At 36.6% G+C, this 18274-nt stretch overlaps 1 protein-coding gene across 1 annotated transcript; it reads right to left on the bottom strand.

The window, feature by feature from the left end:
• Positions 1 to 16887: 16887 nt before the first annotated feature.
• LOC119507743 (NADH dehydrogenase [ubiquinone] 1 alpha subcomplex subunit 3-like) lies at positions 16888 to 17193 on the bottom strand. Its single transcript, XM_037800908.1, is given in 1 exon segment — positions 16888 to 17193. A coding segment is annotated over 1 exon segment (306 nt).
• Between the last annotated feature and the right edge of the window lie 1081 nt (positions 17194 to 18274).

Below are 18274 nucleotides of genomic sequence, written 5' to 3'. Positions count from 1 at the left end.
TTATTTATTCTTCTCAAACCTGAAATAAATTTCCATTTTTAATCTAAAAGAAAAATAAGCATAATCTTCTATGAATCTGCTTGGCACTCTTTAGACTACTCTTGTAGTCTAAAGATTTATGAACTTCTTTGGTGCTGGGACATTTTCTTCCTTTTTTTTTTTCATAAAAATATAGTATGGAATCAATACTCACAATAGCAGCCTTAGCTTTTCCCAACTCAGTTTATTCAACCTGTTTAAAGAAGATTTCTCTGATATATTTGCTTGGGCTACAAGGTACCACTATGGACTGCTGTTGCTTTGCATATGGGGAGGGAAGGAAAATGGTAGAGGTGTTACTTTGGTTAGCCTCCTGGTTTTAATTCCTCCTTCTCCCTCCTGCTTCTGAGCCTGGTGTCTCTAGAGACAGGTCAAGAAGATTGAATTTTACCCGTTTCCAGGCCCACTTCATCGTATTCCTGACTTCCTTTGCTCTCTTTTCAACAGTCAATGTGCTTTCCCCCAATTTCTTTCTTCCAGAATTTTGTTGGCCACCCCTGCAAATTAATTCTTTCTACTTGTTTGGTTTTATTCTCTCTTATATATTTTTAAAAGTCATTTTTTATGGCTTGTCCTGAGGAAGCTTAAGGAGTGCCTATTTATATTTTTATTGAAATTTCTTAATATGAACCTAAACTCTTCCTTCTTCTGTACTTAGTTTTATCTTGCAAAATTCTGATTTCATGTGAGTTTCACAATGGGGTTGATAATAGAGATATTGGCATTCACTTCTGAGAGAGAAATAAATGTGACACAAAAATAACCAGGACCTTTTCTAACTGTTTCTTTTTTCATAGAAATAGTAATTAAATGCTTTTCACACCTCCTTCAAAAGATTTGATATGTATTCTAGTACATGGGAAAATTCTGGATATGAGCTCAGTGTAAAAGAAGAGAAAAATATAAAATTAAATGATCATATTTTACAAGTTGTTGCTATGTGGTAAGCTTGCTTTTCCGTCAGCTGGGACTTTTGTGTAGATAATAAATCCCCATCAGTGATTTAGCATGTATAAAACACATCAATCCTTTTTATTATATTTTGTGAGCCTTGACATTTATAATAATTTCCCCGATATCTACTTAAAACTCTTTCTCTTATGATTGCATTATTAACGTGGTTTTTTGCCCTTGCTGGCTTATCTCATTAGCATGTGTTTATCATATATTTTCAGGCTAATTACCATTTTGGAATAATGCATGCAACATTAAATGGATTCCCTAGTTTTAAAAGGTGTCAAGATAAAGGCAGCAGCTTTCCCCCTCCCATCTCTAAACCCCATCCCCTCACAAGACTACAAAAGACATTTTGATTTCTTGTCACTTGGGTCAATTGGATAATGACAAGGGTAATACACCCCCCTACTGTGTGTCCGCAGTTGGTCCTGGATGGGAAAAGAAATGATGGGATCACATTTCTCTAGCATCCTCATTTTCAATACCTGTTTGTTGTCCATCAATCAGTGCTGATTTCTGGACTTAAGAAAGGACTGTATCTTAATTGATATTTATGCAGAAGGAAGAAATCTCATGTTTTCTTATCCTTTCTTAGAATAGCTGTTTGATTTGAAAGTACAATTCACAGGAGGGATGATTCTTGAGTTTCTAATTATGGAGCAAAATAATAATTACTCTCATTTGGTCAGTCTCCACATAATTAAAATAGCTTTCCCTTTCTCCATTCAGAAACTTGTATATATGTAGCAGGAGCTAATGCTCTCCACTATCATTAAAGAGGAGCATGAGTTACTGTGTGGGAAAGTGAGTCTTCCACATTGCCTGAGGCATATCTAGGGTGGTGACTTAGAACACTAAGCCTCAGGCCTGCAGGGAACGCTGTGCGGCCTGCCCTGTAAAGATATGTGTCTTGTGACTATGACGACAACGTTTACCATTGTTGTAAACCTAGATTGTTCCTTCTGATAATGCAACAGGATGTAAACATAGGTATCTGGTGGGCTCTCCCGAGCCTGAGGACATTTAGCATATACTCCCTGATCTTCTGAAATAAATAACTGGAGCAAAGGTGCATTATTGTCCATTTAGCATGAGATGCCGTGGGCCCCCTGCTCCCTTAATTCTTAACTTTGTGTCTGTGTCTCATTCCTGTGCTGCCCTGTCAGCAACATTACTGAAAGATGCTGACATGTCTTCTGAATTGTCAAAAACTGCTAAATAACACCCTGTAACTTTACCTCTGTATGCATATTACACAGCACTAAATTATTTGAAGTTGGTTATCAATTTGTAGTATTCTTAGCATTTATCAGTTTACCAGAAAATAATGAATCAGAACTAAATTTATTGCATTTTCTTTGTTTCTTCTTTGCAGTTTTTGCTTTTGTTCCATTAGAAATTTTGGATTTGTTTATCATTTATTGAGTAATATAAATTATAGAAAGTAAATTCTGGTGTACCATAGATTTGAACTATAATCCTGTTAGATGCACAGTATTTAAGAGTAAAATTTTAAAACAATGATCCCTCCGTTAAATAAGAATGGGTGTATCTCCAATTTAAAATATTAACCTTCTTGGCTTGATAATATTTGATAATACAGTCACCATCATATTTTTAATTCCTACAAAAATCCCTATCATGTGTAATTTAATGGTCTTAAGAGCAAGATAAAGAAGAGTGAGAATGACAGAGTAAATATTTTTCTTCAAATTTCCATTGGAGGCCTGCTCTGTGGTGGGCAGTCTGCAAAGGTAGTGGAAATATAATGGCAAACATACCTCTAAACACTTATAGCCAGTGGAGCAGAGGGGTGAAATATAAGTAGAAAAATAAATTAAAATAATCACAAAATCTGTAAACAAAATAAGAAAACAAACCAGGTTAATATTTACTAAAGTGGGGATGGATCTAACTGACTTTTAATATAGAGATCTGGGAAAAGCTGCTTAAAGAATTCACATTTAAGCAGTTTGGGAGGGGTTGAGCCATATTGCCCTGAGGAGTATATGCAAAGGCTGGGAGGCAGGATTGAGGTTTGGGATTTTAGTGGATTTATCAGAATGATATTTTGGCTAGAGTCTATGAGCAAAGGGGGAGATAAAGTTATAGGAGAGGGCAGGGAATGGATGAGACAGGGTTTTGGAGTTTGTTCTGAGGGCACTGGGAAGCTGTGGAAGGTCTTTAGCCAGGACAGTGACTTGTTCTGATTGGAATTTTAAGAACACCCTTGCAGATATGTTCAGGTCGTATTGGAGAAGGGCAAAAGAAGTGGAGAGACCAGCTGGGAAGTTGTTGTAGTGGTCTGGGTGAGAGATGACGAGGTGAAGACTGGTGGCAAAGTAGAAATGGAGAAAAGGCACGGATGTGAAATACATATTGGAAGACCATCATCTGTTTATAGGTATAGGAAGTAAATGTTGTAGTAAATCACCTCTTTGGAGGATTTTCTATGTTCAAGAGTAGGTACTTAAGTTAGTAATTGACATCAGAAGGAGAGACACCTAAAGAGATGTCAACCCACTCCAACAGAGGTGTTGGGGTTGCCAGCAAAAGCGCGACTCACATAAACTCTGACGGGAGGACGTTTTACTGACATAGGGAAGAGACAGAGCAAGATCTGCTTCACTAGTGGACATCAGTTCCCCATAGCTGGAGGGTCTCAATCCATGGCCGAGGCACGGAGATAATCCAGGCATAGCACCCCTACCTTGTGTCTGTGCTGTAGTGGAGAGCTCTGCTCCCTCCCTGCCAGGATGTGAGCTGGGTGTAATAAAATACACCCACTGAACCAGACAGTCTCTGGTGAATATTTACACACGCTCAGAACAGTAGAGGAAGGAATGTACCCACAGTCCCCTCATCTACCAGGACATTGTGTTTTATCCAGTCAGGAGGACACACCTGGTCCTGAGTACAGGATAAGTTTGTGGGTGGCAGGGAAAGGCGGCAGGCCACACTAGCTATGTCCCCTACCACAGTTACAATTAGAAAGTACAGCGAAGCCAGGATTTCTGAACTCTGTGGCCTCTGAAATAATCCTACCTCAAAAAATGAGTGGAATTTTAGGAACTTCAGATTTCCAGGTCTAATCAGGTTTTTAACTTCATGTTTGTGCTCATTGTTCTATACTTGACTCCACCTCTGTTTCTAACCTTATCTCTAGTTCTGTGGTGCTCCCAATACCAAAATAGTCTCATAATCTACAGATCTCCGTGGAAGGGGTCTTGATTTAGTACTTCAGCAGAGAAATGTATCAACTAGTCTGTTTTCTGCAGAACCAACAGCACTATTCTATGTTTTAAAGTGACCCTGATGAAATCAATATGAAAGTACAAACGAAGAGACAGACTCTCAAGTGTATTTCATCTGCCAAGGGTTTTATAAAACCTACCTTGAAACCTGAGAGCAAAAAGGACTCTCTTTTGCATTGCTGTGTGATCTTTTTTCTCAAAAGAATTAAAAACAGAATGCTTTCTTTGCCCAAACTGATGTGGGGAGGAAGTTTTGGAGTGGGAGAAAGTTTATGAAGAGGGAGCAGGAAATGCCAGGGAAAATATCAGATAACATTTTGGTTAAACAATTAATTAAGCAAATGTGCTAATACTATGTGTCAAGCACTGACCTTGGTATCAGGGACATGGTGGTGAATAAAATAAGCTGAGTTCCTAATCTCATGACATTTAAATACTAATACATATACTAATAAATATGAACATGTGAATAAATGCATAGATATAAGAGATAAGATAATAGAGTTAGTGCTTTGGAGCAGGAGAGTTGGGCAGCAACATTAAGTAGGATGGGCAGGAAAGACCTAGCTGAGAAGGTAAATGTAGTATATCCACATCATAAAATAAACTCAGCTGTTAAAAATGATGTCTTTGGAACATAAAAAAATGCTCAATGTCATTATTTATCAGTGAGATGTAAATGGAAACTCTAAAGAGATACCATTCTATGCCCAAAAGAATGGATAAAATAAAAATATATTAAGACTACTTAATGTTGTGAGAATCTGAAGCAACTGCAACTCGCACACTTTGCTGGTGGGGTCTTAAAATAACATAACCACTTTTTGAAAAACTGTTTGGTAGATTTTCATAAAGCTGAATATACTTCTATTCCATGACCTAGAAATGGAAACATGTGTCCATGTCCTGTGCAATTTCATGTTTATGAAATCCATGTTCAGGTAAAATTATTCTATGGTAATAAAGTCAGAAAAGTGTTGCCACTGGGGATGGTGATGGTGGTAATTGACTGGAAAAGAGTATGAGGGAACTTTCTGGGGGTGTGATGATTGTTAGGTTTTCTTTATTTGGATCTCAGTTTCTGGTATATTCAAAAGTGGCAAAAGTAATTGAGCTGTATATTTTATTGAATATGAAATAATCTATTAAAAATAAGACATGATAAAGAGTCTCCCCCTGAGTACCTCTTTGTTGCTCAGATGTGGCCCTCTCTGTCTCTAACTGAGCCATCTCGACAGGTGAACTCGCTGCCCTCCCCTCTACATGGGACCCGACTCCCAGGGTTGTAAATCTCCCTGGCAATGCAGAATATAACTCCCAGGGATGAATGTGGACCCGGCATCATGGGACTGAGAGTATCTTCTTGACCAAAAGGGGGATGCAAAATGAGATGAAATAGTTTCAGTGGCTGAGAGATTTCAAATGGAGTCAAGAGGTCACTCTGGTGGACATTCTTATGCACTATATAGATAACACCTCTTAGGTTTTAATGTATTGGAATACCTAGAAGTAAATACCTGATACTACCAAACTCCAACCCAGCAGTCTGGACTCCTGAAGACAATTATATAATAATGTAGATTACAAGGGGTGACAGTGTGATTGTGAAGACCTTGTGGATCACACCCCCTTTATCTAGTGTATGGATGAGTAGAAAAATGGGAATAAAAACTAAAGAACAAATGGGGTGGGATGGGGGGATGATTTGGGTGTTCTTTTTTCACTTTTATTTTTTATTCTTGCTCTGGTTCTTTCTGATGTAAGGAAAATGTTCAGAGATAGATTGTGGTGATGAACGCATAACTATGTTATCATACTGTGGACAGTGGATTGTATACCATGGATGATTGTATGGTGTATGAATGTATTTCAATAAAACTGAATTTAATAATAAAAAAATAAAAAAAAATAAGACATGGTAAAACTAAAACAAAGTAGATCTGGAAAAGGAAAATGACTTATACACAGTGAAACATTTGTTATAAACTGTCAGTAAGTAAGAGAGCTATAAATGTGTGTGTACAGTAGGATCTAATTCTAAGCCCATGTAAAATGGAAGGAAAAGGACTAGAGAAAATATGGTGCATTGTTAGCAATCATGATTAACATTGTTGAGTGATATAGCTGGCAGGATTTGGGTGATTGTTACTGAGCATGAGTATGAAAGATGGTTGATGAGTTAATTTAAGCTCTGTTAAAGCATAAAATAATAGAAAAATACGTACATAACCTAAACATTTCATTTTAACTTTAAACTCATAAATGTTCATTTATTTGCTGGATTTTTCTTGTAGGACAAAGGCTTTCCTTTGCTTTTTTTGAATATAGTTCTGCTACCTGGAGTTTCACATTTTTTCCCCCTTAGATGAACTAACCCCACTTGGGTTTCTTGCACAATGATTTAAAGAAAGAGGCTTGGGAGTTATCTGAGTGCAGATTATTAAGATTAAAAGAAAAATTATTATTCTTACACCTAATTCAACAGCAAATTTTAATTATCTTTATCAAGTCTTTCCATAGAGTTGAAATTATTTTTATATACTCAATAGCTCTATTTCTTTTTATACTCATATTTTCTGGGCTTATGTGACATCTAATTACGCTTCATAAACACATTAATAGGTGCAACTGGCATAAATGAGTTTGTGAATAAATACCCTTAATCTTGGAAGTCATACAAATGAGTCTGTAGGAGGAGATGTTGTAAACATACCAAATACAGGCTAACCAGTCGCAGACAAATTCAGCATTAGCCGGTATGTTTAACAGAGAGAATGGAGTGTATTGATTAATCTAGCAAGTTTAAGTGGATATCAGTTAAGAGAAGTTCTGTTAAATTTTTTCAAATTTCCCACATTAATCATATATTTTTCCAAACAGAAAAGCAAGTATTTACTTTTTTAAAGGTAATATTATGCACAATAGGAAAATTAATAATACAAGTAAAATCATTTTAGAAATGTTTATTTGAATAAGCTCTGTAAATTCTGCATGTTCCTAGGACTCATTTGACATTTTTTTTTTTTTTCCAACCTCTGAACTTTGGGAAAGGGAGACACATAAAGAAGAATATTGACAAATTCTCTAGAACCTGAGTTCAGACTCCTCAAGGAGGGGATACTGGGTTCTACCCTGAAGACAGCTTGCGGTGACCAGTAGGAAATATGACAAGAGGGCCTTTGCCAACCTTGGGGTAACTGAAGGACATGCTTTGAAGTGAGAAACAATGCGTGCTAGAAAGTGGATGGGCTTTGGGATCAGACGGCTGGGGGTTGCACCCCAGCTCTTCCATTTTCTTCCTGTGGGGCCTTGAGATCTTAACATTTATGAACCTAAATCTTGACCTGTAAAATTCAGGGGTAATTACCCAACTTAAAGGCATTCTTATAAAGTAACAAATGAGATAATTTATCTAGAGAGTTTTATAAAGTGTCCACAGCACTGGAAATATTAACAGAAATTTATCTCCAAATCCTATCCCATCCTAAATAGCTCTTAAAGGTGTTGTGGGAAGCACATGGGTGGTCCTAGGTAGGTGCTTTATTTGGGTCTCTTATATACTGTGATACTTCTGGTGTTCCTGAGAAAGTGTAGATGAACTTTCATGTCACTCTATACCATGAAAACATGAATTTTTGAGGGAGCAAGAGAAACCAGAGAGCATAGAGATGTTTCCTTTCTCCCTTCCCATTGACTGATCAACTCAGTGTGCTCCAGCTTCTCCCTTTGCCCCTCCCTAAAACTCTTGTTTGTCCAGGTAACATTTAATGCCTTCCTGTTTCTAAATCCTGTGGACACTTTTAGTCCTTATCTTACTCAACCTCTTACCAACATTTGACACTTTGATCACCCCCATCTTCTTTATACTTTCTATTCTTTTGGCTTCTCTAACACCTCTTATTTGTGCTCTACTTTCTGCCCTCTGATGGCTACATTTTAATCTCCTTATAGACTATGTTATTTTGGCCCATCTCTTTAATACTGATATTTACCAAGCTTCTTTTTTTGACCCTTATCTCTTCTCATTTTTTTTTAAACTATCCCTGGCTGATCTTAACTGTTCTTATAGCTTCTACAGCGATTATGACTTCTGATAGTACTGAAAGCTCCTGTTAACTACAGAGGAACTTTAGAATCTCACTGTCTACTGGACTTCTCCATGTGGATATCCCATTGGTAAATTAAATATATGTTCTCCTTTCCCAGCTCCACCTTTACCCACTAACAGTATGAAAATGTCACTTCTGCTGTATTCTGTATTTTGGTCAATGGCACTACCATCTATTCCCTAGTCTAAGACAAAAATCAGGGAGTTCTTAATTTCTGACTCAAGAAGCAATTGGTCAAGAGGCCAAATTGATTTACTTCTTTCATACCTACTGACACACCTACCTTAGTTCATGATTTCATGCATTCACCTCACCCTAATGTGACTCAGGAATATATTCTGATAAGTCTAAAGCAAACATTTTCTTTGTTCCAAATCCTATACCTTTTCATTCTAACCTCTTGTTTGAGTAAAATCATCCAGGACTCGAGGCCTTCTTTTAATTATGTTTCTCAGATTAAAGACATTGGCATATTTTTTTTCTGTAGTAGAATTAACAGGATTCAATTATTGTTGTTATTTATACTATTTATACTGTGATTTTTTTCTATGATAATCCACTGAGATTTTTAATGTTAAACCTGGCCTCTGAGCTCTATCCTGTCTACATTTCAAATTGATAGTTTTCTGTTACATACTAGCCTTAATAATTATTTGTACAGCTAAAACCTGTACAGACCTGCTGTTCTATCAATAAAGAGAGTTTCACTATGTTACTTGCTCAGAAATCTAGCTGTGATGGATTGTCTGTGAATTCTTACAGAACTACTATATAGTAAGTTTGTCTGGAGAATGTGAATTCACATTACTTTGGTAATCCAGGGCCTACTTGGCCCAAATAATACTTTATTTAGTTAAAACAAAGACTGGTTTACAAAATATACATAGCCATGTTAAAAAAAAACAAAAAACTAGGAAAATATGTGAGGATTTCACTTTAGAATAAAGAGCTTGGCAACAAGCTCTGTGATATCCAGATACAATCCAGGCAAATCTAAAGTTCTGTAGGCTTGAATGGTGTGACCAAATGCTGAATATGACAGCCAGGAAGCTAAACTATTGAAATGACTGCCTATATTACAGACAAAACAAAAAAAAGACTATTTATCTTCCCTTATAATTGTTTTGACATGAGAATCAAATTTACTTCTATCTCTATCTCAGATTATTAACCATTGAGGATTTAAAGAAAGCCTTAGGAAAATAAGAACATTTATTTAAAAGGGATGAAGGTCATCACTGTTAGGCATTTCTATGGTGATTTTGCCATTAAAACTAGACCTAGGCCAGTTCAAATGAAATTTAGTACCTCAAATCACTAAAATGATAAAAACGGTCAACTTACACATACAAAATATTTAACCTCTGTAATAGAAGAAATGCAAAATGAAATAATATACTTTCTTCCATGAAATAAAAAATTAAAAATACTGGAAAATGCAACATCGGCAAGGGGTTGAGTACATGGATATTATTTTATGTTCCAAATGAAAGTATACATAAATACAATATTTTTGAAGATGGGCCATAAATACCAAAAGTTTTAAGAACATTTAAATCCTTTAATCCAGAAACCCTACTTCTAGAATTTAATTAATGAAACAATCAGAAATACGAAAAATAACTGTTCACTAGAACATAAGCTGACATTATATATAATTTTATGAATTGGAAATAATCTGAAGTTTGAATAATACAGAATTGATTAAATTAGTTACAAAACATCCATAAAATCAAATGTTACTATGGATGGTATAATATTGTATGGTAGTGTCTTAGTTTCCCATCTGCTAAAACAAATACTATGCAATGGATTGGCTTAACAGGAATTTATTGGCTCCGGGTTTCAGAGGCTAGAAAGCTTGCTTCCTCTGGGGGTCAATTTTCTTCTGACTGTCCAGCAATCTTTGGAGTTACTTGGCTTTTCTGTCACATGGCAATACACATGGTGGCATCTTCTTCTTTAGTTTCTGGGTTCTGTTGACTTCTACCTTCTGACTGCTTCCTGCGGCTTTCTCTTTCTATGCTTGAATTTCACTCTGCTTATAAAGGACTCCAGTAACCTGGTTTAAAGCCCAAACCAATTCGGTTGGTTGCACCCTATCTAAAAACAACATCTTCAAAGGTCCTATTTACAACTGGTTTACACCCACAGGGATGGATTAAGATCAAGAACATGTTTTTCTGGGGTAGATAATCCAATCCTCAACAATTAGATAAAAGCCTGAGTATTTTTGCTTACTTTCCAACTTTTTGTTTCCTAGATTGGTTTCTAAGGATGGGCAGATGGTCACTGGACATATGATGTTTTATTATATTTGACATTTTGTTATGGTATTATTGAATACTATTATAACAAGGGTTGCAAAATATAGTTCAGATTATAAGTTGTATGTGCAGAGAAAATATAAATTTCTATTTTATGTATTTATGATTGATCTTCCTCATAAACATACACCTGCTGATGAACAGAAAAATAAATGTAACTTAATGTTGAATCTTTTATAAAATGTAAGTATAATTATTTAATTAATCCCTTTGATAATTTCTATCTCTCTAAAAAAACTGTTCAGTTTCTGAGATTTCTCTGTGGTTGTAACCCCTCTCCATCTCTTCTGCAAGATGACTTTAAAGGGAAAGGAGAATTTTTGTCATGTTACAGAAGGATGGGACTTTGAGATTGCTGGCATCTGGGTTCCTTAAGTACTTAAGTACTAAGACTTTCTAACTAGCAAAGTCAAGAGATGTGGGACAGAAGTAAAATTGTTGTGTCATTAAATATAATAGTGAAATGTGCCTCTTGCACTTGCAACACAAGTCATGAGCTGTGTATTCCAGGTATGGAGACCAGGATACACATTAATCAATGGTTCAGAGCACTTATAGCACTATGTAAGAGCGCACCCCTAATTTAGGAGCAAAACATTTTATGAGTATCACCTGATTGCCCTATTTATTTCACTACAAAATGGGTAATGCATTCCTTTTTCAGTAGATAATGTTTTTTGAAATACCATCTAGTAAGTTCATGAATGCTGTTATTAATCATGATTCAGAATAAGAATAATTTCCAATGAGGAGAAATTGGTAACTCTCCACAATGGAAAAGGTCCAATGTAGCTGACTGGCCAACCACATCACTTGCTAGCCTCCTGAGGCTCAGGGTTGCTCTCCATTGCTGGCATATTAGGCATGTGTTAGCCAGATCCAGCTTTGTGAGGGGAGGTCCAAGGGTTATCTCACCACCTGTTTATTTGGGGCATCCTCTATAGTGAGGGCCTTGTAGTGAGTTTTCAACAAATGAGAATCAATATTCTCACACTCTAAGTCCTTTCACACACTTTTCCCCAAACTCCCTTGAATCAACTTCTTTTTCTTTTTTTTTTTTTTAAATAAGTCCCTGACTATTTAGCCGAACTATCAACCACTGCCCATATCTTGCTATAGATCTCTCAGATCATGTCTTTTTTCAGGCAACATAGGCCCAATACTCTATGACTTAAAGATCAGTTCCTTATTATGTTAAACACATATTAACTATATGGCCCAACAATTCCATTCCTAAATATCTCTCCAAAGTCATGGGAATGCATATGATCCTGAAACAATGTTTACATGAATGTTCTGAGTAGTTTCATTCAGAATAATGAATTAGAAACAACTCAATGCACATTAAACAGGTGACCAGATAAATAAACAACTTATGTTATATATGTACCATGAAATACACTAAACAGTAAAAATGAATGAACTGCGGGTCCATGCAATACCATGGGTGAAACTCACAGGCATTATGTTGAGAAAAATTAACCAGAAAGGAGTGCATACTGTATGATTTCATTTATATGAAGTACTAGAATAGGCAAAACTAATACATAGTGATGGAGATCATATCGACGGTTGTCTGTGGAAGGAGAGTGGACTTGGGGGGATTAAGGTCACAGAAAATTACAAGGAACTTTTTGGGGAGGTGGACATGTTATGTGTCTTGACTGGGATGGTGTTTACACAGATGTATACATTTGTCTAAACTCATCAAACTGTACACTTAAATTCTGTGAAATTTATTGTATGTAAATCATGCCTTAATAAAGTTGATTTAAAAAATAAATTCTGCCTACTGGGATTCCTCATCTTTTAGCTATCATTCAAGGCTACCCATGAGTGAGGCTATAATTACCATAGCAGTTCGCTTCCAGCTGATGCCAACATTTAATAAAGTGCTATCTGTAAACAAGGCTTGAATGATTTTCTTCCTAGTCATAGAGAGTTTTTCCCAAGGTCCTAAATACGGATTTAGGGAAGGATGGCTCTGTGGCAGCCATATTGGGAAACTGATCTATCTGCTTATATGAAATTCTTGGGTCTTCATAACTTTTTCAAGCCCAATCTTGCATGTCTCACTTCTACTTGGTAATGAGAAATTCTTGGGCATTCAAAAACTTAAGGGTTGATGCATCAAGTAACACAAAATTCATGGTGAGCCATGCAGATACAGACTATCTCGTGCCCATGTATCCAGTTTGGCAACAGGCTCTGTACAGTATTCCAATCTACCTTTGAGAGTTAAGCACAATTGGAGCTTTATGGTCAGAAGGAACAACTAGCAAAGCTATTTGCACTGCAGCCTGTATCTGCTAGATAGCCTTCTCTTGTTTTAGACTATTTTTGATGCTAACACCCTTTTTTAAAAAGGCAATCTTATTGAGATATATTCACACACCAAACAACCCAAAGTATTCAATCAATGGCTCAAAGTGTCATCACACAGTTGTGTGTTCATCACTACAATAAATTTTTGAATATTTTCATTACTCGTGGAAGGAAAAAAATAAAGAAAAAAAAGAGAAAGCCAAAAACATCCTGTACCCCTTACCCACCCCCATCATTGATCCCTAGCATTGATGTGGTACATTTGTTACTGTTGATGAAAGAATATCAAGATATTACTGTTAACTATAGTCCATAGTTTGCAGTAGGTGTGTTTTCCCCCATATACCACTCTATTATTATTAACTCCTTGTAATAGTTTTATATATTTATTTTAATTTTCTTATATTTGTACTTAATCATAGTCATCATCCACCCCAAAATTTACTGGGTTATACATTCCCATGTTTTAACCTCTGGCTTTTCTTCTGCTGACACATATAACTCTAAACTTCCCCTGTCAACCACACTCACACACAATTAAGCACTGTTAAGTATACTCACAATAATGTGCTACCATCACCTCTATCCATTTCCACTTATTTAAATTCAGCCTAGTTAAAAATTCTACACATCTTAAGCAACTGCTCCCCATTCTCTAGCCTTATTCTATTTCCTTGTTGCCTATATTCTAGATTCTATGTCCATGTGTTTACATAGTATAATTAGTTCATATTAGTGAGGTCATATAATATTTGTCCTTTTGAACCTGACTTATTTCACTCAACATCATGTTCTCAAGGTTCATCCATGTTGTCGCATGCTTCAGTACTTCATTCCTTCTTACCTGGCTAATACATGTCTCACATGCCAGCAGTAGAGACTGACTGTGAGCCTCCTGAGGTTGGCAGGTAATCTGAGGGTGGTGGTGGTGGGAGGCAGTTAAATATGTTGCATTACTGATCAATGTATGTTCTGTGTCTCCGTATCTGGAATACATAGACCATGATTCAAGAGGTACAAGTGCAAGAGGCACATGTCACTATTACATTTAATGACTCACAACAATTTTCTTCTGTCCCCATGACTTGGCTTTAGAAGTCTTAGTACCTAAGAGGTACTAAGGAACCTGGAGATCAGCATCCTCGAGATTTCCAACTCTGGCATGCTACAGCCACAGCCTTTTCTCCAGAGAATATTCTAAGACTGGCTTACTATCTCCTACTCCAAAGTCAGGAGAAAAATAATGGAAAGTTTAATATCTTAAATTCTATCTTTTTGCTTGTAGCAGAGCATTTTTCAGTTCTCCTTTAGATCTTCTTGTTTTTGTGTCTTTACATAATTCCAGGAAGCTTGAATAAAAACATTGGAAGTAGAAAATCAAAAGTGATGGGCTCCTGAAAGCAACATGCTAATGGAAGGAAGAAAATGGAAGGAAATTACTGATAATCTTCTAGCAATGGACAATAAAATATTGCTAAAGTCACAAAACTTCAGACTGCTTTCTGTGGATTCTCTAAATGCTCTGCAATGAATAGGCATTACTTTTATATTCATAAAAATGGTATTATGAAAGCCTTCAAAAAAGTTTCCCAGGTATTTCATATTTTGGAACACATACTTCAATTGTTATTGAGATTCATAGAGAAAAGAAAATACAAATGAACATTTGTAATTATGACCTAAAGACATATAGCACCAATTAATTACATTTATTATTTTCTGTGTAATAGGGCAGCAAAGAGTAAAATACATTTTCAGATGTTTTCATTAAGAAATGTTCTTTTAAATTTTTTTATATTAAAAGGAAATTTTCATTTTATTTAAAAATATACTTTTGTGAAACAGTTCATTCTCTAATGATATTGGACAAAATGAATATGGTTTTATTTATTGGCAATGTACTTATGTGAAACAGTTCATTCTCCAATGATAGTGGATAAAAAAAGCATGATTTTATTTGTTAAATTCTTAACACACTGTGCTACAGCTAGATATGTATGGGAGTGACTGCATTGAAGATAGCTGTATACAAAAAAGCCATGGTTCCTCTTCACATTGAGCAAAGAACACGTAGATAAGTGAGAAGATTAATAATTCTAGGATGTCAATAGGAACAAGCAATTGAGTAAAATCAATAATAAATGATGGAAAATTAGATAGGCTATAGATTTGATTACTCTGATCAAAGCCTACAATAACAATGACGTAAACAAGATAGATTTTATTTCTCTTATGTAAGCTCCTATGGTAACCCTGCTCTGTAAAGTTATCAGATGTCCAAAGTTTTCTTTTCTTGATCTGCCATTCCAGTGGTGTTATTCTCATCCATATGCTATGCCCTTTCCCTAAAGGGTGTGACTCAGAGGTTAAACACATCATTTCCATTCACATTCCATTGGTCAAGACTTAGTAACATATCACTTCTACCTTCAAGGGAGGTTAAAAAATGTAGTCTTGGGTGTCAAGTACCCAGCAAAAACCTGGGGTTCTGTTATTATGGGAGAAAAAGGAGAATGGATATTGGAGAATAACCAGCATAATCATAATTTTTATGATGCTAGATGATAAAAGAAGGGAGAGGAAAGCTTGAGTTGAATTTTGATGAATGAAGGGAGTCAGATCTGAATCAGGAGAACAACCTGACAAAGTGCAAGGGGTGGGGAAATTGCTGGCAACTTCCGGGAAGTGTTGGGAACAATGAGTAGACCAATGTGTCTGTAAGAAACTTGTCTTGTAGCAGAGGAATGAAAGATAAAAGTGGAAAAGCAAATTGGTTTCGTATTATAGAGGGATCTGAAAGCAGAATATAGAGTATATATTTTTCTGTATTTCTTGGTAACAATATAATGTTTTGAACAGAGAAAGGACAAGATAAAATAGGTGTTTCAGTAGGATTCATTTGTTGTCTGGCCTAGCACAGGTAGGATGGAATATTCTCTTATAAGGGTGCTACTGTAGCTCAGGCATGGATGGATAAAGGCTGAATTTCAGAAACGGGCTAGAACAAAAGAGAGATGTGTTACCAATGAAGAACCGGTGGGCTTTACTCACTGTCCCCTGTTTTGGGGGCAAAGTTGGTATTAGAGTCATAGATCCCTGTAGGGTTTTGAGCTAGTTGACTCTGGGAGAGGGAAGAGTGGAAGGACATCAATACAAGATGAATATTGCAAGCTCAGCTTTAATTTGAAGTGAGGGTACAATATCCAAAGAGAAGCATCAAAAAGTAAATTAAGGATATAGGGCTGGAGATGTGTAGAATGTTTCAAGATAACTCCATCATTAGTCAGCAGAAATGGAAATAGTTTATTTTGAACACAGGCCTGGACTAGAAGGAGCGTGGACAACTCTCCAACTCTTCATGAGCTCCTGTGCTCAGGAACAGACTTAAAAGATTTTGATGTCTGTACACAGTAAGGAAGAATAAAATTACTTCTAGATGTAAAAGAGGCAGGATCCTTAAGGCAATTAGCACAGACAGAAGGTGGCAAGGTGGTGCTGTCCCTCATTTCTTTTCAACCCTCTGAACACAGCTGCACTTGAATGATGGTGGCATCTTAACTTAGGGTCACTGCTGCTCATCCTAAGACAGTGGACATAGAAGAGCAGTGGAAGAAAAGCAGTGTTCCCAGCCTCACTCACTCTGGGTTTGGTGAGTGCCTGGCTGAGAGATTTGAGTGAGTACCTTACTTGTAAATCATCCATTCGCACCACACCTCTCCTGATGGACACCTGTGATACATGTGTATATAAACCAGGGCCTGGTTGTCCTAGAGAAAAATATGGTAGAAGAAATTATTGATCACCCTAGTCCAAGGCTGAGGAGTGAACATTCATGGCAAAATTTGCAATGCCTTATTTTGTATTGATTTTTTTTTTTTAATTGGGGGCCCTCAGGGAAGGAGATCTCTTCCCTGTCGATGGAGGTGTGCCCAGAATCTTCACCCACTCCAAGCTTGGGCCCTGGGGATCCTGGGAGTGACAGAGCACGTTGAGCATATTGCCATCATCTCAGACGTGCACTGAGTAACTCTAGGGTGTGGCCTGGTTGATCATACTGATGCACTTGGCATAGGGACTGAGTGAGGGCAGAATTAAAGTGAGGCCCCTGATGGTGAAGGACACAGCCAGCACCAGCTCCTCAGCCCAGCCATTCTCAAGAAAGGTGGCAACTCTTACGGCCATCTTGGTCTTGATGGCCTGTGTTGATTCCTTTTTTTTTTTTTTTTTTTAAGATTTATTCACATACCATACAATCACCCAAAGTATATGATCACATTACCATCATATAGTTGTTCATTCATCACCCTGAGCTATTTTTTTTTTAACATTTTCCTTGTACCAGAAAAAGTGAAAGTAAGAGTAAAAAGGAGTAAAAACAGAACACCCAAATTGTACCCCCCTGCCCTATTTTTCCTTTAGATTTTTTGCCCCCATTTTTCTACTCATGTGTTGATTTTTTGCCCCATTTTCTACTCATGTGTTGATTCTTTTCTGCTAATGTGTTGATTTCGCCAAAAGGCCAAAATAAATTCTTTCTGTTGTAGGATGGTGGCAAATTTATTTGGTGGCAAAATCTGACTTTTGACATAAACAACGCCTGTGAAAGGATTTATCATCTTTTTGTTTGTTTGTTTGTTTGGTTTTTTTTTTTTTTTGAAAGTTAATTTTGTGTATATAGAAATTTTACTGTTCAGTAACAAATAGTCACCCCCGACTGCACTGGTAGTGTTAGATATATCTGCCATCTGTACCATATTATGTTTGAAAATCCTAAAACAATTCTGAATGCTGAAACACTGATGGATCTAAGGATTTTAGAGGAGGAATTGTGGACTTGTACTTAGTAAGTTTCACCAGCACCCCCTACAGCTCATCAGAGTTATTGGATAGAAACAGTCATATGCTCTGCCATTTTTGAAAAGAAAATTGATTTTCCCTCCTTCCTCCTGTTGAACTCTAGCTTTGGGTTTGGCTTCACCAAAAGAGGGAATCTGAGCAAACACATTCATGAATTCACTTCTTTTACTTATGTAAAGCCGGCCAGAATCTTCAGAGATGCTGTTGATGCACAGCATTCCACACTGAGAAAAAGCTGTTGGATCTGCAAAAGGAATATGGGAATCATACAGCTACTGGGTTCTGAATCCAAAAGGTGCACATTCCTCTACATTTACTTTCTCCACCCATGTGTAAATCATTTAGGCTTTGCCTCTCTTCCTAAAAGGTATTATACTCCATGCAGTGTGTTATATACAGCCTTTCT

The sequence above is a fragment of the Choloepus didactylus genome, chromosome 13 (genome assembly GCF_015220235.1).
Source record: "Choloepus didactylus isolate mChoDid1 chromosome 13, mChoDid1.pri, whole genome shotgun sequence".
Lineage (NCBI taxonomy): Eukaryota > Metazoa > Chordata > Mammalia > Pilosa > Megalonychidae > Choloepus > Choloepus didactylus.
This window is presented reverse-complemented; position numbering and strand designations above follow the sequence as displayed.